Source organism: Ips typographus, linkage group LG8 (assembly GCF_016097725.1).
Source record: "Ips typographus isolate SLU linkage group LG8, UJ_Ityp_2.0, whole genome shotgun sequence".
NCBI classification, from domain to species: Eukaryota; Metazoa; Arthropoda; class Insecta; order Coleoptera; family Curculionidae; genus Ips; species Ips typographus.
The window spans coordinates 671,435-690,460 of NC_138429.1; the positions used below are offsets into that span (position 1 = coordinate 671,435).

The 19,026-nt window shown below is 36.5% G+C and overlaps 4 protein-coding genes across 6 annotated transcripts in view; 2 read left to right on the plus strand and 2 right to left on the minus strand.

Annotated features, from left to right (window-relative positions):
- Positions 1 to 409: 409 nt before the first annotated feature.
- On the minus strand, positions 410 to 2,684 carry LOC145732673 (tetraspanin-33-like). Of its 3 annotated transcripts, none has more exons than XR_014179044.1 (6): positions 2,316 to 2,684; positions 2,056 to 2,259; positions 1,829 to 2,002; positions 1,597 to 1,776; positions 1,260 to 1,543; positions 410 to 888 (listed from the first exon to the last, which is right to left on the minus strand). XR_014179044.1 is itself a non-coding variant. In XM_081985092.1 (6 exons), the coding sequence occupies exons 1-6, from the start codon at positions 2,418 to 2,420 to the stop codon at positions 822 to 824; spliced, it is 906 nt and encodes a 301-aa protein (XP_081841218.1). In that variant the 5' UTR covers positions 2,421 to 2,684; the 3' UTR covers positions 410 to 821. The 3 variants fall into 3 exon arrangements, 2 of the variants coding, with proteins under 2 accessions (XP_081841218.1, XP_081841220.1); XM_081985092.1 differs by having other exon boundaries at positions 1,368 to 1,543; XM_081985094.1 differs by having other exon boundaries at positions 410 to 1,543.
- Positions 2,685 to 3,695: 1,011 nt separating this feature from the next.
- Positions 3,696 to 10,320, plus strand: LOC145732663 (uncharacterized). The gene is made up of 16 exons (XM_081985077.1): positions 3,696 to 4,020; positions 5,190 to 5,373; positions 5,430 to 5,535; positions 5,584 to 5,671; positions 5,957 to 5,986; positions 6,047 to 6,186; positions 6,240 to 6,357; positions 6,410 to 6,585; positions 6,637 to 6,770; positions 6,827 to 6,974; positions 7,958 to 8,155; positions 8,211 to 8,535; positions 8,600 to 8,797; positions 9,518 to 9,710; positions 9,768 to 9,973; positions 10,026 to 10,320. The coding sequence occupies exons 2-16, from the start codon at positions 5,191 to 5,193 to the stop codon at positions 10,162 to 10,164; spliced, it is 2,382 nt and encodes a 793-aa protein (XP_081841203.1). The 5' UTR covers positions 3,696 to 4,020; position 5,190; the 3' UTR covers positions 10,165 to 10,320.
- A 474-nt stretch (positions 10,321 to 10,794) lies between these two features.
- On the minus strand, positions 10,795 to 12,311 carry LOC145732672 (brachyurin-like). The gene is made up of 6 exons (XM_081985091.1): positions 12,157 to 12,311; positions 11,914 to 12,105; positions 11,765 to 11,862; positions 11,539 to 11,714; positions 11,210 to 11,481; positions 10,795 to 10,949 (listed from the first exon to the last, which is right to left on the minus strand). Exons 1-6 carry the CDS (start codon positions 12,214 to 12,216, stop codon positions 10,842 to 10,844), a joined length of 906 nt encoding a protein of 301 aa, XP_081841217.1. The 5' UTR covers positions 12,217 to 12,311; the 3' UTR covers positions 10,795 to 10,841.
- A 1,791-nt stretch (positions 12,312 to 14,102) lies between these two features.
- The window catches only part of LOC145732676 (uncharacterized), a 33,910-nt gene continuing 28,986 nt past the window's right edge, over positions 14,103 to 19,026 (plus strand). The window contains 1 exon segment of the mRNA XM_081985097.1: positions 14,103 to 15,556. Coding sequence (XP_081841223.1) covers positions 15,415 to 15,556 — 142 coding nt within the window. The 5' untranslated portion in view covers positions 14,103 to 15,414.

Here is a 19,026-nt window from a genome sequence, read left to right on the forward strand (position 1 = left end):
CCTTCCTGAAGCCACGTACGTAAGGTGATCCTGGTAATTACTGTCTGGTCTTTGATGAGTGGGCACAATAAAACAACCCGTTTCAAAAAGAACACTGGTTTAATAACAAGAGACCTTAAAAAAATACTCGGAAAACCCCAAAAGCGTGTTACATTCCCCTTTCTTGGTTATCATATCAACAACAACTCTCTTTTCTTAACCTCACTCCTACCTTTTTCCGCGCGATACACACGCCGTCAACTAATCGACGCGCCGCCTACCGTACGAAAAATGAACTGATAGCTGCCACAAACAACGATCTATTCTTTTTAAACAATAATTTGCTGGCTCCGACAACAGTTTAATTATAAACAATTATAGGATTATTAGAAAAAACCTCGGCTGTTGCTATTTCACAAACAAACACGCATTTTTATTTTGATTACGCATTTATTAGTGAATAAGGAATATAATATTATTTCATAAATTTGAACGTAAATATACTTTATTTTTGTGCCAGTCACTTTTATATACCTATTTCAGAGAGCTTGTACCTAAACACACTTTTTACTCACACAATACATTAATTTATAATTAATACATTAATAGTACACTACAACCAGCATGGAAGACCAAATTATCAATCCAAATCAAATCAAACGTTGACCATAGGTTATTGGTAAAAAACCAGTGGTGGTGTAGTTTTTACTAGTAAAGTGTTATAGCTTCCACACTGGTTTTTAAGGAATATAAAAAATGTATAACAAATCCAGTAAACATATAAAAAGCTGTATCACATATCATATTATGTGTATTAATTTGCATAAAATATTAGAATTCTGTTACTCAAGAAAATAATCATAACTATCATCCAGTTGTCTATTATATTGGTACTGATCTGGAGGGGGACTGTAAAAAAGTAAATGATTTTCAGATGTTTTATCTTAAAGAAGTATTTGGCACATTACCACAAAGCCCTTTTAATTTTCATCAAAATGGTGCTGTAAGATTTACAAAAAGTGCTTTAACCACAATTATGTTGCACATCCTTTCATCCCACTCTGACTTCAAATAAAATCATTAAAGGTTTCACTCTACTCAATAAAATTTTAAATAAAACTCAGTGATTGCACTTTTTGTACCTCCATCTCCAGTAACTCAGAACAATAACACTACAGGACACCAACACAAGCCTTAATTACAATGAAAAACATTCAAACAGTATTATCATTTAAGCAGTACATTTTCACTTTTTTAAAAGATTAATTAAGATACAATACCTCCATCCGCTTGAGATAAAACTCCACATAGATCTTACAGTAAAACACTTGATTTAAAATGGCAGAACATCATATTTACAAATATACCCCAGGTTTCAACTGGCCCACCTTGATTTCTGCAATTCAATTTGACCTTCCAATGTTTTGGATAAGTAAATTACAAGCAGTTGTGACAAAGCCACTCCTAAAGCAATTACGGCAATGGCATACAAGTTGCCTTCTGCCCAGGAGCGTACAATTTCTATACAACCTGAGGTCCAGACTTTTTTACTTGCTTCTGCAACCTAAAAAACAATGTCAAAAATACAGTGAATGCTGGGGGTTTTTGCTTTGTTACCGATAGAGTTTGTACCCCATAACCACACATAATATTCACTAATCTCGAACTGAGATCAGTGGCATTTATGCAGCAAGAAAAGGGAACTCCACAATGTTCTACACTAGGTGAACTGCAGTTGAAATATTCATTTTTTGACCAATCCATGTAGCCTTCAGAGCTCAGACCACAACACTTAAACTAATTTAATATTTACTCTCCTGAAAACCCATATTTGAATACTGTAACTTACTTCTTGCTGAGCAAAATCTATAAAGTTTTGTAAATCAGGATCATCCCTATATGTGTGTATAATTTTGTCAGTAAAATTTTCCTGCAGAATTGTTTGCATAGAATGGGGAAATACAAAGCCCAAAAAGGCAATACCCAATTCAATTACAAAAAATATTAAAAGACATAGTGAATACTGCAACAAAAGACAACTTGTCTATGGAAAAATACAAAAGTAATTCTACTTACAAATTTGAGCAAACAAGTATTTTCTCTGAGAGCACCAACACAACCAGCAAAACTGACTATAAAAATTACCCCACCCATAATGATCATCACTAAAGATACATTTAATATCACATCATAAACGTTTTCCAGTTTGATCCAGCCAAGCAATTGCCACTTATCAACAAATGCATAAAGGCCAATTCCAATCAAAAGGCCTCCAACAAGCTGCAAATTAAAAAACAAACATAACACTCAAATTATACATTATTGTACATTCATACCCAAAAAACAAAGTTTAACAAAAAAATTAAATATTTCACACAGGGGCTGACATATGTGAAGTTGCTGTTGGGCTGTCGCCTGTAATCTCTTCGGGGTGCGGGCATTTTTTGCAGAAAAACCTGATATTAGTTTTTCATAAAGTTCAGTGTACTTTTAACTGGAAGTAGGAAGTGCCAACACTATAAAATATTTTGCTAAACAACTCTGGGTTTAGTACGAAAAGTCACTGAACTAAAAACTATTTCTAAACACTAATTTTTTTGGTTGCAAAAGTTAGGTAATAACAAAAAGGAGTATTAGAAAATCACAAAATTTTGCAATTAAAAGTAAACACACTCATTGTTGAGAGCAAGAATATCAAAATATGTCGTGATCCAATGTTTGACGTTAGACCAGACAGAAGCTAGATTCAATGTAGTCACGTGACATTGTGTTTGTTGTCAATAACTCTGTCACGTGAGAACGAACTATTATTTAACAAAGTTGAGCTGATTGAAAGTGGAAACTAAATTTGTTTCATATATTGATAGGGATAATGTCACGTGAGACTGCATTGGGCAGTATAAAACAATCACGTGACAGATATAAAATTTTTACTACTATTTGAAAGATGTGAATACCAGTTTTTATTATAGACAATCATAAATAAATCAAAAAAGAAACAACCTGAATACGTATACTAGTCCATACTAATAAATTGATCTAAATAACACAATTTTAAATATCTTTTTTGCTTTTTTCTTCAACCTTCACATCATTTGCACACTCATTTGTCTGTACGGTTTCCCTTGTATTGGGATCATCTGATGATGGTTTTTTACTCCATTTACAGTCGCAGCTAAACTCGCACTTCTCTTTCTTCTCGTTTTCCTCCAATTTTGCCCACGGATTCCAGAATTTTAAAAGGATTGGTTGTATATAGCGGTGGAATATAAACAACAACAATGGAATCACAAAACAAGGAATACAACCAGCCATGTTTATGTTTTTATAAGAACTTTGTTAACTTGAGTTTGGATGTTTTGTGTCACTCAAATCTTTCATTCTTTCTTAATCAGCTGATCTTTACTTTCAGAAGACAGAAGCGCCTCCCAACGGTACTTCAGTAAAAGACAATAATCAAAATCGTCACGTCAGTTGTCATTCAGAAACATTTGCTGGCCATGGTTGTCAAATGTACCATTTTTCTTTAAGTTTAAATTTAGGACTGGAATTAAAATTTTTCTGCTTTCATTAAAGTTTTTTTTATCCCGTATGCAGTTTCACGTACACGAAGTACTTTTTTTATTAATATTTATTTTGATGTCTATAATAGTTTTCAATGAATTTTTATTACTACTTTAAAAAAAAGTTCTAAAACATTCTAAATTGGCAACAGTGGCAAAACAAGACGGACAACCGACAAGCCTAGTGCCCAATGTGGAAAATTAGAAGTGGTTAGTGGTTAGCAGCATAGCAGCAGAGGAGTTAAGAAACTAAAAATGTCTTTGCATTTTATATTTTTTTAAACCTGAATCGACAAATATATGAACCGTTTGCCCTATTTTCAATAAATCAGCATTTTCGTTCCCATATTTGACTGCTAATAGCTTGCCTTAAAACGGGGAGGAAACCGACATTTCCACGTTGATTATCCGGCATTGTTGAAGGTTTTCTATACAAACCGCTGAAAAAGTAAATTTGCTATCATCTAGAAGGTTTCAAGTAAGTACAGTTTATGATTTAACTTTTAAAATCAGTTTGATATGTAAAGTAGTGCAGGAGGGCTAAAGTTCACATTACTTTATTGTGGAAATCCTGTACCCCTAATTATTACTGTTGTTTTACTGTCCATTTTGGCTTTGGTACCCTTTAGCACACCATAACTGGGTTACCCTTTGCATATTAATTAAAATAGTACAAGCAGAAGTGATGGTTCCTAGATGTTATCAGTTGTGTTGTAACTAAGATAAAGGCATTAGTCATCCCAAAATGCTAACATTCAACAGTATAATAGAAACTATGAAATTAGACTACTTTTGATATTGGAAGGAACAATTTCTTAAAGGGAACCCTCTAAAAGTCTCTTAAATAATGAAGATACAGAATGAAACAAGTTCTAAGCACCTTAAGGCACACTAATGTCTGTTTCTCTGACATGGGCTAAGTTGGTTTGAAAGGACAACTTAGAAGAAAGGTTAGTCTTGTTTAGACTATGTTCGATCACAGTCTGATAATTTTGCATCTAATCTATCACAATCAAATCTCAACTTAGCTTAAAACGAAAAAACAGAGAAGTACAGTAACTAAACTTCTTACAGCACATGTTTTGAAATTTTTAAAATTATCTTAATACATTCAAATGTCAACTTAGAATATTGACATTTGAGCAGAAATGTCCAATGAGTCTAATAGAATGACGTCAACTTGTCTTAGAACTAGACTCTCCAAGTTAACATAGTTACAGGATACAATTACATGTATTTGGATGGCCAGTTTTCAAGTACCATGGAGCGAGCAGCGCGTTTTTTACGTCACGATGACGTAGTTTAGCAAAAGCATAATTTAGCCAACTGTCAAATTACGTCATTGTGACGTCAAAAACGCTCTGCTCGCTCCTCGGAGCTTGAAAACGAATACGGCCAGTGTTTATCTCATTTTAACTCGTTCTGACAAAACAAGATGGCATATGTTACTACAGTTTAAAAGTCAGGTATAATGAAATACATAACGAAAATACAGGGTGAGACAAACTCCTTTCTTGCAGTACAAGAATACAAAAAACACCCTTCTTTTATGTTGGGTGTCTTAACAAACACATAAAATTCAAATAACACATATTTTTACTATTATTTGCTTTGCGGCAATGTATATCATCAAGGTATCACTTTTAGAATGTCTGACCCAACTCAAAGACCGCGATGTTTCTTTGATATATCAATTGGTGGACTAAATAGTGGACGTATAGTTTTTGAACTATTTACCGATGTTGTGCCGAAAACGGCGGACAATTTTAGAGCCTTATGCACTGGAGAAAAGGGTGTAGGCAGCGAGACCAACAAACCACTACATTATAAGGTAAACTGGATATATTTCACTGCATTCAATATAGTTATGCGTTAAATGATTTTTAGAATGTGGTGTTTCACCGGGTAGTTAAAGATTTTATAGTACAAGGTGGTGATTTTTCGAATGGAAACGGAACAGGGGGTGAAAGTGTTTATGGTGGCACCTTTGAAGGTAAGTTTGTCCTGTAATCTATTTGAGTGACTGACTGAACAATTTTAGATGAAAATTTCACCCTTAAACATGACCAGCCATTTTTACTCTCAATGGCCAATAAGGGAAAAGACACTAATGGTTCACAGTTTTTTATGTAAGTTTATTCACTGCATCTTTGAATTCTTATACTTTGTAAAGTTGTCTATTACCACCAAACCTATTTTACAGTTCTTGTAGGTAACAACTGGTGCCACAACGTAATTTCACAATGTTTCTCTTTCAGCGCATTTTAAACTTTAGATTACTTTTTGACTCGTGTATGTATAAACTCTGTAGTTAAACGCCCTGCAGAACTCTTAGGTTCTATGCGGGCTCGTTCATTTTACCCTTCATAAGACACACCTGAGCTGATCAAATATTTTGCCTTGTTATGTTATAGTACAACACAACCGGCCCCACATCTCGACAAGTAAGTTTTAGGTAAAAAAAAAAATTGGTGAGTGGTGTTTAAAAATTTTCGTTTTCGTAGCGTTCACGTGGTATTTGGAAGAGTAGTGTCCGGTGGTGATGTAGTAAGGCAAATCGAAAATTTACCGGTCGATGCCAATAGTAGGCCCTTACAAGATGCCAAAATCGTCAAGTGTGGTGAACTAGTTAGGCAGGTCAAAGGTAATGTTCATGTTTATTTGCAAGTGTGTTTTTCATAAACTTATAAATTGCAGCCAAAAAGAAGAAGAAGGAAGACACTGAAGATGGTAAGGAAAGCAAGTCGGATGAATCAAGCAGTGACGAGAAGAAGTCTAAAAAGAAGAAAAATAAAAAAGACAAAAAATCTAAGGAGTAAGTCCAATAAAATCGGTTTAGAAGTCACACTACTAAAATTTGATTGTAGGAAGGAGGAAGGTGAAACTTCCGAACAGGAAGAGGAGGAAGGGGAAGTAAAGGAACCAAACTGGATGATTCAAGTTTCTAACATTAAGCCAGAAGAAATCCCCGAAGTCCCTTCCAATAAATTCCTAATGAGGGGTGCTCCCGATAAGGAGAAAAACAACAAGGACAGAAAGCGTGGTAAAAACTGTTTCAGCTAATTACAGTGCCGTCGCTAACCTAATTTTTTAGGAGATCGCGACAGGGACCGTGGAAACGACAGGTTTAGACGGGATCGGGACTACAACGGAAATAGTTTCAACAGAAGGAGACGTCCCGTGATCACCACTAAAAGTGGTAGGGTAATCAAGGGCAGGGGACGTTTTGTAAGTTTGTGCCGACAATACTGAAATTATTATTACACTGCGACTGTTTTTCTCAGAGATTCCACACTCCTTCTAGAAGCAGATCCCGTAGTGTAACTCCAGTGCATTGGAGGCAGGAAGAGCGACGTGTAATCAAACTGTCCGATTTGGAGAAGAAAGAAGCTGAGAAAAAGAAGCAGGAAGAGAAAAGGGCATTTTTAGCAAGTGAGTGATGATTGTTTTTCTTACAAAACAATTTCCCTAAATTATAATCTTCTAGTTATTTCTGAATTTTAATACATTTCACCAATCTGTCTCAGTTTCCTTCATACTGCCACTTTTCTTTTGTTTCTTTAAGGTGTCCTTATTTTGACACGTGCCAACTTGGTTACTATGACAGCTATAAATTTCGTTCCAACGTCAAAATATAGCCCGTAATTTCAGCTTTCTGTTATCCCAACAATTTTCTATGAAAAATTACAAATAACCGTGTTATTTGATCGGAAATGGAGTAGTGCAAGTAAACAAGTTTTTAATGAAGATGTCATGATTTGACAGCTTCTAGCTTGGTTCCTGTGACAGCTAGAAGGATCGTTCAAACGTGAAAATATAGTCCGAAATTTCAGCTTTCTTTACAAAATCAAAAAATAATTTTTTCTTTGTTTATTGGGTCTTCTGTCTCACACAAAAAAGGTTTGTTGGGAAAATGAAATTTCGCACTATTTTCAACTAAGTTGAAAATAACATTAACCTAGTCGTCCCAACACAAGACCACTGAGTTAGGCTCGGTCTTGTTACCTAAAAACGCTGACGTTTCGGTGGAAAATCTACCACCGTCTTCAGAGAATCTAAAAAAGAAAAAGTGCGAAATTTCATTTTCCCAACAAACCTTTTTTGTGTGAGACAGAAGACCCAATAAACAAAGAAAAACTGAGTAACTCGTCTCAACAAACATATAGAACATATCTCCAAAAAATAATTATTGAAATATTTGATCGGAAATACAGCAGCGTAAGTAAACCAGCTTTTTAAAGATGTTTTGACAGCTTCTAACTTGATTCTTTACTGACAGTTAGGAGGTTCGTTTCAACGTCAAAATGTAGCCCAAAACTTTTTTTTTTAAATGAGTTGTTTCGAGTAGTAAGGCCTAAAATCCCCAGTTAGTCCGCTGAATGATTTTCACAGGGTTACTTAACCATTGTTTGCAGTTTCCAACACTAGAAGGCGTTACCCTTCGATCGGTACGCCGCCAACGTCACCGCCTTTAAAATCGGGTCGAAACCGCGAAATGGACTACAACGCTTTGGACTACGAGGCGAATCAGAGCGAAGAGGAGAACGCGCCCAGAAAACAGGTGCCCAGCTTAGTTCAATATCCGTTACCGGGCACTTACAAGGAGTTTAAAGGTTCGTTGAGAATCTGATTTTTCTGGTTTGTTTTTTTTGAGTTTGGTCGCTCCAGGTCCGGATGTGATTAAACCGCCGGCCAACGACGATCAAGTGCAGAACGAGCGCTCTGATATTTTGGCGATGGCCCTCGGAGTGCAAATCAAAAAGGGTGAAGATCCACCTACGGGCGAGATTGTTTTCAGCGGATACGCTAAGAAACAGCAGCAGCAGCAACAAGAAATGCAACAGCAAACGCATTTCGACAAGTTGAATCAGGTCAACGCTCGTTTGCTTAAAATGGCCGGACACGACGTATCCAGGCAACGCGGTGATGACAGGGAACAGCGGGGTCGCAACAAGTTTCAAATTGAAAAACCTCAAGGCGACAGAGACCGAAGGTGAAACAGACAATTATCATTTACGCCATTTGGGAAAAGTTATTGATTATTGGTTTATTGTCAGTTTTGGGGATTACCGTTCTAGGCGCGAACGTCCTGCAGAAACAACAAAGAGCCGCATTCAAGTGGTTGCGAAAGAAACGCCACAACCTGAAATCAAAGAGCAAGATCGTAGTGACCGTAGACCTGAAAGGGACTCGAGAAGACGTCACCACCGGTCGGTATCACGTGACAGACGACGAAGACGCAGTAGCGAAAGAGGGTAAATAAACTCCATTTTTTTTTGTTTCACTTCGTTGTGTACAGGGTGATTGATTGAATTTTGACCACCCCCTTAACTTTCTTAATTTTAATTTTAGCAAAAAAACATTAAATACAAAACTAGTAGATATTTAGGTCTACTTTATTCTTAGATAAACAGTTATTATACAGGGTTTTAAATACATTGATCAACTTTTTATTCGATATATGGATTCTACATCAAATTCTAGGCCTAATTGATGTAAAATATATCGATATTCAACTGTTTCCGCAGCAGCGTTCTTGATTGAGTGAATTTTAACCACCCCTTTAACTTTGTAGCAACTTAGTTATAGATATTTGGGTTTACTTTTACTCTCAGATAAACAGTTATTATACAGGGTGTCCCAAATTTTAGTAACTAAATTAACCCTTAATCACATAGTCGAGGAAACATTGTTAAAGTAACCGATACTGCTGCGGAAACAGTTGAATATCGATACAGACATTTTACATCAATTAGGCCTAAAATTTGACGTAGAATGCAAATATCGGATAAAAAGTTGGTCATTGTGTTTAAAAAAAACATAAGTTTTGTTCGTTACTCAAATTTGGGACACCCTGTATAATAACTGTTTATCTAAGAATAAAGTAGACCTAAATATCTACTAGTTTTGTATTTAACGTTTTTTGCTAAAACGGTCAAAATTCAATCAATCACCCTGTACATGAAAATTAATAGGAGAACTAACGAGGATAAACGACGGAATCAATCTCGTTCCGTTTCTGAAGAAAAGCGAGCGGAATTACCGGTTAAGGAGGACAAACCTAGAAAACTAGACGATGTCGAAGCCGAGGAAAAGTACAAGAAACTACTGATCTTACGAAAGAAAATGGAGTTACTAGAACTGAAAAAGAAAAAAGAGGAAGAACAGGTAAAGAGTAGTTCATATAACATTAAATAACATTACTCTAGAGTGACTGAAATACAGAAATTATTGGAGGAAAAACAGCGCAAAGCTTTGGAAGAACAGGAAATGTTGGAGAAGGCAAAAAAAGCCAAAAGGGAAGCAATCGAAAAGGAGAAGCTGAGAAAAACGATGAAAGTGTTGCAGGAAATAGCGCCTGAAAAACGTAGACGGAGCACTAGTTCAAGTTCATCTCTGTCTAGCAGCAGTGATGACTCTCGCGATAAAAGGTTTGAACTTTAAGTTACCATACAGTGTTGGTATTAAACAAATCAACTTCAGAAGGAGAAGAAATCCGCAACGAAGAAGGTCAGTTCCGCGATCCAAGGAGCAAAAGTCCAGAAGACGCTCCACAAGCAGTAGTAGCAGTTCGTCGTCTGGTTCGTCGCGAAATCGTAATGCGCAAAAACGACGTCGTTAATCCTCACATACACTATTTTGATAAGATTGTGTATTATTTTTACGTACGGTTATTATTCATTAAATTGTATTTCTAATAGGACATATTTTTTAAATGTGTGATGGTTTTTAAATAAATTACGTTCATTTTCTTGGTATAATAAATAGTTCCCAGTCATTTTTCGGCGTATTATTTACCACTATTATAACTATTACCCTTTAAAGGTTGAGTAATGGCACGTAAAAGTTCAGTTCCTGTGGTTCTATCTGAAATTGTCTCAGGGTTAGTGGCAGTGAAGTAATATTTGTCGTTCCTTTTGGATTGGAAGTTTAACGTTTTAAATGCGTGAATCGTACTGGTTTGAGGCTGACAATATAAAAGAGAAAGAATTAGAAAAGTTAATTGGAAAATCCTTTATCTAATGGCGGCATAGCGAAATTGATTGGAGTTCAAATAAAAAAAATTACAATCATTCGAAAATTGTGACAATGTCCAATGCATATTTATACCAAAGGACCTTAAATTAGGTGAAATAAGTACAAAAAAAAGCACTATTTTTTCGAGAGTATTAGGTGTCCTTTTTAACTACTTTTTTGAGATTCAGAATCTCGGTAAAATGGCGCAACAAAAGGTTAAATAATTAAAAAACACTTAAGTAAAACGTATGTTTATAGGTATACACGTGTCAATTCTAGAAATTACCATTTTGTTGCCTGTATCCATTCATAGTACGATCCTACTCTACTAAAGGCTGGCGGCCAACCAACTTCACAACCGGCCGAAGTACCAAAAGATGTTACACCCACCTATAATAAAAACAATAATTAGAATATCTTTTGAATAATAATAAGTAAGTTAGTATTGTAAGTTCAATTATTCCTTTTAATAGCAAAACTACAATTTGACAAATGCCACGTCAGTGGAGCACTATACAATCTAATGACGTTTTCGATTGGTATGCCAATAATCATAAATTTACATTGTCACATGACAATCGTGTGATCACATTCTCGGTCCAGAATATTTAATAACATTTTTTGAGTCAGTAAAAGTGTTATAAAATTACCTGGACACCGTCCACGATAAGTGGTCCACCAGAATCACCTCTACACGTGCTGCGTTTCTCTTCACCGGACATGCAAATGTGAGTACGTTGCACCGTTCCCATGTAGGCCAATCTACAGGCCAAATTGCCGATTATCCTGTTGGTGGTTTCCCGAAGAACAGGCGAGCCGGAAGTGTGTCCGTCTCCTGGCAAACCCCAACCGACAGTCAATGCTTCCTCGCCCAAATAGTTGATGGAAGGATCGGACGCAATAGGAATATACTGAATACGATCTAAATGAAAAAGTTAACAATGTTCAAATATATTAAGAATGAATTAAAACTTATTACCAGATGGTTGGATTTGTTCAAACAAAACAATGAGCCCTATGTCATTTTGAAGGGTATTGACGTTCCAATCGGGGTGCAGGTAGTAAACGTGACCCAACACTGTGGTGGCTTGATCACTAGCAGCTGGAGGCATGTTGTGCGCCCCCAAGTAAATTAAGATTGGATCCCCAGTTGAGCTAAAATTTAAAGTACAATTTCCTTATACTCTTGAAAATGTATTTCGTACATGTCAAGACAATGGGCGGCCGTTAAAATAGTACTGGCACTGATTAAAGTACCACCGCAAAAGCTTGATCCTGATGCTGTGGTGACATAATAACCCACCTACATAAAAAAAAACCATTATACAGGATTTTAACGCTGTACAAAAATCACCTGGTAGGGTCTGGAGTGTGGTTCAGATTCCCAACCCCCACCAGCAATACGTGAATCATAATTTTGAAAGAATTTGGTGTTAAAAATCCCTCCATAACGAGGATCGAGTTCCATGTGTCCAGGAGTGGCATTTTTGACAGTTTTTTCCTCCCATTCCTTAAATTCCCGACTGGACAAATCGTCGAAATTGACCTGAAATCCAACACCTTTTAAAGAAAATCACTGGAAGAACAAAATACTTACGGTAGAAGTAGTTAAAACTACTTGCAACCCCAACAAAACTACCGTCCACTTGCACGACATCTTCCTTATTAAATTTAGATTTCACTTCAGTTTTCAGGTAACTTGCGACTGGATTAGTTTTTAAACAAATCGACCGTATAGAGATTTGACAAAGACACATTTACGAACTTATTATTGTTCATTAATTACAATATAATATACGAAATCCAAGATCAATCTTATTTCTTTATCTCAACTGTCTTGTATAATTTATATACCTTTTACACAAAACCATTGTTTCATTTTTTTTTTAAATTAAACTGAAATTGAGGCTATACATTAATTTAGAGCTTCCATTGATTAATTAATGCCTTCATTCTGTCTGCATAATCTATTTATCGGAATACAATCGATTTCAGTAGCTTTTAATGTGTCCAGGACACGCTAGATAAATTTATATAAATGATATTAACATTCCCCACTAAATGACCGTATTTAATAACTAATACTAAAAATTGACATAACCTGAAGAGCTTTTTTGACTAAAAAACACCTACTTTCAGTTTAATTTCCCAAATGAATTCGAGCCAAAAAAAAAAGGGAAGAACACAAGGAAAGTGGGAATATAAATTTAAGGCAAAAAACCTCTACAATGGTATTGAGCTGTGTAAGAGGAAATCCTTAAGGGCGCAAGCGTGCCCTTAGCACATCAACCTGCCGGAATTTCGGTTCTGTGGACTATTACTACGGGTAAGTTAACCCAGTAAGGAAAATAATATGAAAATCGCATTTAACAGGTTGAGTTAGTGTTTACCCGAAAATAATTGTTGGACGTACGCAAACTTGTCCTATATTTAGGATACTGAAGGATAATTTGTCACGCAGGATACATTCAGCTACCTGAAAAACTGTAAGCAATATTTTACGACCGGTATCTTGTAGCCGGAAATGATTTACACCCTCCCAACCACAATTCGGAACAAAAGAGCTTCATCATCCACCAGAAACGTTCTAAGACTTCCCAGGGGTGCAATTCGGATCCTTTAAGCTAACTTGGTTAATTAGAATGACCTGGGTTACTTTAAAAGAAGTAAACAGTACCAAAAAACCTTGTGAGTTCACATGGGCAGTAAATGACAGTGTACCTGCAATGTCTGTCTCTTTTTAACTTATTTTGATAAAACAAGATGGCCTCTGTTACTACAGCTTAAAACTTCTTAGGTTCGTCTTTTGTTATAGTGTAGGTATATTGACAGTGACAGCTGTCACTTGTCATGACAACAAAAGCTGCATATTACAATAATTTTCACTCTGTATGAGTTGCAGTGTCTCTAAAACCAAATAACTATTCAGAAAATGACCGAATGCAGGTGAAACTGTCGCCGAAAATCCCGGTTATGGTTTTCACATCCCTCGGGATTGGAAATGGAAATTGCGTCGCTCCGTCTAAGCCTTTTTGGCCCGGCTGTGCTGTTTTAATTCCGACTTTATATAGCTTTTGGTCTCGTGGTTTCTAATAACCTCCCCCTTTGCCCAAAAAACAAGCATTATTTACGACTGTATTATAGATACGGCCGAGTTGATAACATCCCCCTTTAAGTGGAGGAAATATGGCGTCGTCTAGTACAAAACAATACGAAAATTGTAATGGAAGTGTCAGCGGAGATATCGATAATTTGACAGTTATCACGTGACCGCGCTATTAACATAACATTTTTATATCACGTGTGTAACCTGTTTTAAAGGAAAACGTTTTAACTGTCTTAAATATTTAAAAAAAAGACCGTATTTTGCAGTTAAAAGACAATTTGCCCCGTTGTGCTTCGTCAGCAGATACGCGTCCCTTGAGGGAATAACTCAGCCACCCTCAGGTTAATTTAACCCGGTTAATTAAAACGTTGTAATTAATTGGCAATTATAGACTTAAATTTGACAATTTTCACATGACACTCTATTGTCTACAATCAGCGCAGTCACGTGATAACTGTAACAATCGAATTTGGTTTAGTGTTTTGTGCATTGAAAATCATCAGACTGCACTATTCTGATCACAAAAAGGGAACGTGAATGCTTTCGGAATATTGAACAGGGCCGGCCATTAAACCGTCCGCGTTAACGAAACAGCCACATATTATTAACTAATGCAATTGTTTTTTCGCTTTAATGAATCATGTCCGTTATGAATAATATCCATATTCGTTCACTTGGTTGAGACGCAATCCCGTATGTTCAACAACTTTCGATAATAGACCACGTAAACTCGTTTACAACACTTAATTAACCTAAGACACGACACCAAAAAGGGGTGTAAAGTTTGTTTATTAAACGACCTAATTATTGCCCTGTTGGAAAGTAAACCAGACATGTTTTTTGATTGAGCTAAAAATAGGCAATTTGTAAAAAAAATAAGTCTACTTCTATACCGAAGGTAGGACAATTGGAGGTGGAAATTTGGCAACGTGGTGACACATACAGGATGTAGGCCACACTGTTTCTAGGTAGGAAACTCGACTGTGCGTCCAAAAAAGGGTGGCAATTGCCGAGTAACCCTTTGCATGCGATTAACACGCGACAACCCCTCCCCCCATTTTAGAGCAGGTCGTTGTCTAATGTCAGTTTTATGACAGAAAAATGGTATTAAGTGTTTAATTAGTCAAGAACAAAAGGGTGTTCACAGTTGCCAAATCTGTTATACTAATATTTTGTAATAATTATTGATGTAGAATAAAACGCTTATCTTGAAAATTTGAAGTACATAAAGTCGAAATTAGCACAAAACTCACCAGCATTGTAACGGAATTTGCCGTTATAATTAACATTCATTCTAAGCAATTTTAGACTTTATATAAAGTTTTTTTAGTTAATATTAGAGGAAAATTATCAGAACTTTTTCCCTATTGAGTAACAAACAGTTGGTTTGGCAACGTCGTATCACCCCCTTTTTTGAAACGAAGAGACGACGGCGTCGGCGGCGCGTCAGCTGAGCGTCGCACACCCCTTTGCCCCTTAACCACCCGGGTGCCGCCCGGGGGGCGAGGAGGGGGAAATCGGGGCCGCCCCAGCCAGCGCCGCATAGCGCAATTTCCCATTCGCGACGGAAAAGTCGTGCCGGAAGGTTCGCGTTTTGCGATACGCCGGTATCCAACACACACACACACACCATCATCAGGAATTCTCTATTTTGTCGTCCATTTTAAGAAATTACATACAAACACACTGAAAAGCGCGAACATAGAAACGTAAAGGAGGCTGTGACATTCGTATACAGGGTAAATTGTAATGGAGGCGGTGAACGGGGGTAGTTTAGGGGAGGGGGGACCGCCGCCCCCTAGTCCCTTGACGGGTTGCTATTTGCTGGTGGTGGTCGGCGAGCCGCATTCCCAGGACCACAAAGACATAATCCTCCAGAAGGTGGCTAAAGGTAGGCACTATATTACACTTTTTTAAGAATTTGCTATTCGTTGGGGGTGCACGGGGATGGTTACTGATCCGGGTCAATAGAAGGACTTTAGGCCACCCTGCATTGTTAATCGATAAGGTTAAAATATAGACTGCAAATGTCAAATGTTCGTTCGTTTTCCTACCAGAAAATTAGCAATTTCTTTGCCAAATGCATTTTATAAATCGATACGGGCAATCCCTTTGATATAATTTAATTTACAAATCAACCCCCTTTTAGAAACCCACATTAATTACAAACTTCTAAACTAATTTGGCAACATTGTTAACTCCACTTGAAATGTTTCAAAAATGAACAAATAATACATGTCTAAAGGGTATTTAAAAACAACCAACCAAGGTAACACTGTAAAATTTTGACACTAAGAAATTATTGACAACACTGCAGTGAATAATAGCAGTTTGGCAATTTGCCAAACACACTGTCAAAAAGCATACAAAAATTTTGACAGATCATTGCAGAAACCTGAATTACGGGATTTTTTTGTTTAAATACTCACTTACAAAATCTAAAAACCAGTTTTAGGTCTTACAGAGCAACGTTGTCAAACACGACTATATAACTGACAGATGCGTTTATTTTTGCGGAAGCGGATGTGACGTAATTTGACAGTAGTGCAAAAGGAGGCATTCAGGCATTGCGATAAAGTGGTCATGTGACCGTTACATTTGTATCAGTCAAACTGACACGTTTCAATGATGAAGTTTTACCTTGTACAATACTGCTAAAACAGTATACTCTCTGTCCCAGGAGAACGACATTAACTGTGACGTCAGTTGACGACCTCTAACTTAGTCCTGCTCGTTCAACATCACGTGATAGCCTCATTCATTAGCTGTCTTTTGTCATACGGTGTGTCGGTGATTGGACGTCCATTTTGCTCCAACTGGCACGATTTCGGAATTATGGCAATTTTGACAGTTTTTAGGGCGGGACACCCTAAAAAAATGACATTTTGACAAATGACACTCCACGTCACAATTCTACCATTAACATAAAGCTATCTAGCTAGAACACAATTTTCAAAATTCAAAATTTACCAAAAAAATCCCCTATGAAAAATGTCAGAAGCTCAGTTTTTTATTTTTCAAGGTCAAACGGTGCACCGTACAGAAAAATGTCATTTTTGGTAAAAGTTGCTTCTCATCGAGGTGTATTACGCGATAAAAATGTCACACCCATAACTCAAACGGTAGTCGAGGTATTCATGAAAATATCCGAAAAAAAATCAACTTTCACGCCCTCATGATGTTTGAAATAAGCAAATTATGGAGAATTTTTTGAATAACTGCACAGAAATTTAGCTGAAAGTGAGTTTTTCTGATTGTCTGCGTGGATTACTGGGTAACCAGCAGTTAGTACGGTAAATGTTGACCTTGAGAACATGATGCTGCTGTCAAAATGACACAGAATAAAAGCTAAATGAATGAATTCAAATTAAAGCAGAAAAAATTCTAGAAAACTGTCAACAAACAACAAAAAATTAATAATTTTCAATGGCATCGCATAGACATATTGTCGGTGCACACTCCTTGAAGTCATTTGACCGTTTGTCACGTGACACCGGTTCGTTTTTTAAATATGTTGATCAGATGACACATTTGTCAAATGTGGAATTATTTACCATACGTCATTGACGTCAAATTTCCATCTCGCTCAGTTGACATGTAATAGGAAAGGAACGACAATTATTACGTCACTAGTTCTGGGACAAACTTTCAGGTTAGAAAATTAACTTTTAAAACAGTACGCTCATACCTACATAAAAATTTTTTCTCATAAAGCAAATATTTACAGATAAGCGTAATATTGCGAGCTTGATATGTGTTTATATAGGGACGACGCTGAATTGCGAAAGTGTTGGCATTGAAATATTTCGCCTTTTAGACAACGCTTTCGCCTTCTCTCTTCCCTAATTAAAAATAGCCGTTTTATACATCGATACGACCAACGTTGGATGATTTAATTTGAGAATACATCGAGACAGTCAACGACTTTTCGGGCGCACCCTCGCTCTATAATTGTTGTTTTCGGGGAGTGTTTCGGTTCCTGTTTTCGTCCAGTCATTCGCCATTAATCGTCTCGACCAGGATCGTATTATTTGCCGGAAAACAGGAATTATTATTTTTTTTAAATGTTTTACATTCATATTGCCTCTGGATCGAGGCAGGTCACTTCACAGCACCATAAGATTTAAGAAAAAGTGAGAGAAAAACTATTTTTGACGTAAATTATGCCGGGGTTTTTGCGTTTTGCACCATAACCCACCTATTTCATTTTATTTGTAAAGAACTTGAATGCACCCCTAGAGCATTCTGCACTCAGGATTAGATCTTTCATCAGTTTTATCATCTCAATAGACATAGTTGCACTACAGGACAAATTCTGAATGGTTTACGCTTAAAATATCTAGTTAGAACAGAATTCGACAAGTTTGAACTAAAAAAATGGTCTACTGAAAGCTAGTTGTATCTTTAAAAAAAATTACCTTACTTGCTTCTTATTTGGTTAAAAAACAATCCTATATCCTGGTTCTTGTTTCTTGCGTTCCTGGCTACACGGACTAGTTAGTAGTAGAATACAGCGGAAGAATAAAGAAAAGGCTTTTTCTCATTTTGAATAACACAAAACACAACCTCACACAACATAAAATCAATGTCAATTGTCAAAATTATTGACATTTTTGGCAACTTTCAACTTCAATTGCGACGTTGCTAGCCAATCAGTAAATCTGACAACGCAGTTCATGTTGCAAGGCACCGCCTACTATACTAGAAAGCCAATACGGCGGGAGTAGTGGTGACAGTTTGTTTTGTATTGTGGAAATTGAGTTTTTTGAGGATTAGATGAATTTTTACGGTTTAAAATCAAGACTTGAGGTTATTTTTGTTTGCTGCCGTTTATAAGTTTTTCAAGCCGCATTGTAACAGCAAAAAGCCCAACTGAGTCAGTTTTTATTTTACAAAAAACCGGATCAACAGTGGTTGAAGTGGGATGATTTTACTCCAACACTACACTCAATGGTAAGTACTTTCTAGTACAGTAAACTTATTAGGTACTTGTTACATGCACAGGTATGTGAGTTACATTTTAAAGCATCCTTCATTGTGAACAACAAAAATAATTTTGAATGAATGTTCTTGGTAATAAAATAAGAACCATTTACCAGTTTTGCTTACCTAGTTTCAAGGATTTACAGATTTTCGTTTTTTGCTGTGTGTTGTACTTTCCAGGACAAATGTTCTAACCAATTTGTTTAGGCTGGACTTGATTGTGTATAAAACGCTCATCAGGAATGAAGCTTTCTTTGATTTTTCACTCACAACTCGTAATCAACTAAGCTAAAGCTTTTCTAGTTTCCGTCATAAAGGCGAATGCGCCTACAGTGTAATCAATCTTCAAATTTGAAAGGAAGCAACTAAAGAACACTT

Coding starts and splice junctions, on each gene's coding strand:
- LOC145732673 (XM_081985092.1), bottom strand. CDS start 2,420: ATGCCCGCACCCCGAAGAGATTACAGGCGACAGCCCAACAGCAACTTC. Junction 2,003..2,055: donor ATACTTGTTTGCTCAAATTT/GTAAGTAGAATT, acceptor CTTTTGTTGCAG/TATTCACTATGTCTTTTAAT. Junction 1,544..1,596: donor ATGGGGTACAAACTCTATCG/GTAACAAAGCAA, acceptor ATTGTTTTTTAG/GTTGCAGAAGCAAGTAAAAA.
- LOC145732663 (XM_081985077.1), top strand. CDS start 5,191: ATGTCTGACCCAACTCAAAGACCGCGATGTTTCTTTGATATATCAATT. Junction 5,987..6,046: donor CCGGCCCCACATCTCGACAA/GTAAGTTTTAGG, acceptor TCGTTTTCGTAG/CGTTCACGTGGTATTTGGAA. Junction 9,974..10,025: donor GATGACTCTCGCGATAAAAG/GTTTGAACTTTA, acceptor AATCAACTTCAG/AAGGAGAAGAAATCCGCAAC.
- LOC145732672 (XM_081985091.1), bottom strand. CDS start 12,216: ATGTCGTGCAAGTGGACGGTAGTTTTGTTGGGGTTGCAAGTAGTTTTA. Junction 12,106..12,156: donor TAGTTTTAACTACTTCTACC/GTAAGTATTTTG, acceptor GTTGGATTTCAG/GTCAATTTCGACGATTTGTC. Junction 11,715..11,764: donor GCCGCCCATTGTCTTGACAT/GTACGAAATACA, acceptor TTTAAATTTTAG/CTCAACTGGGGATCCAATCT.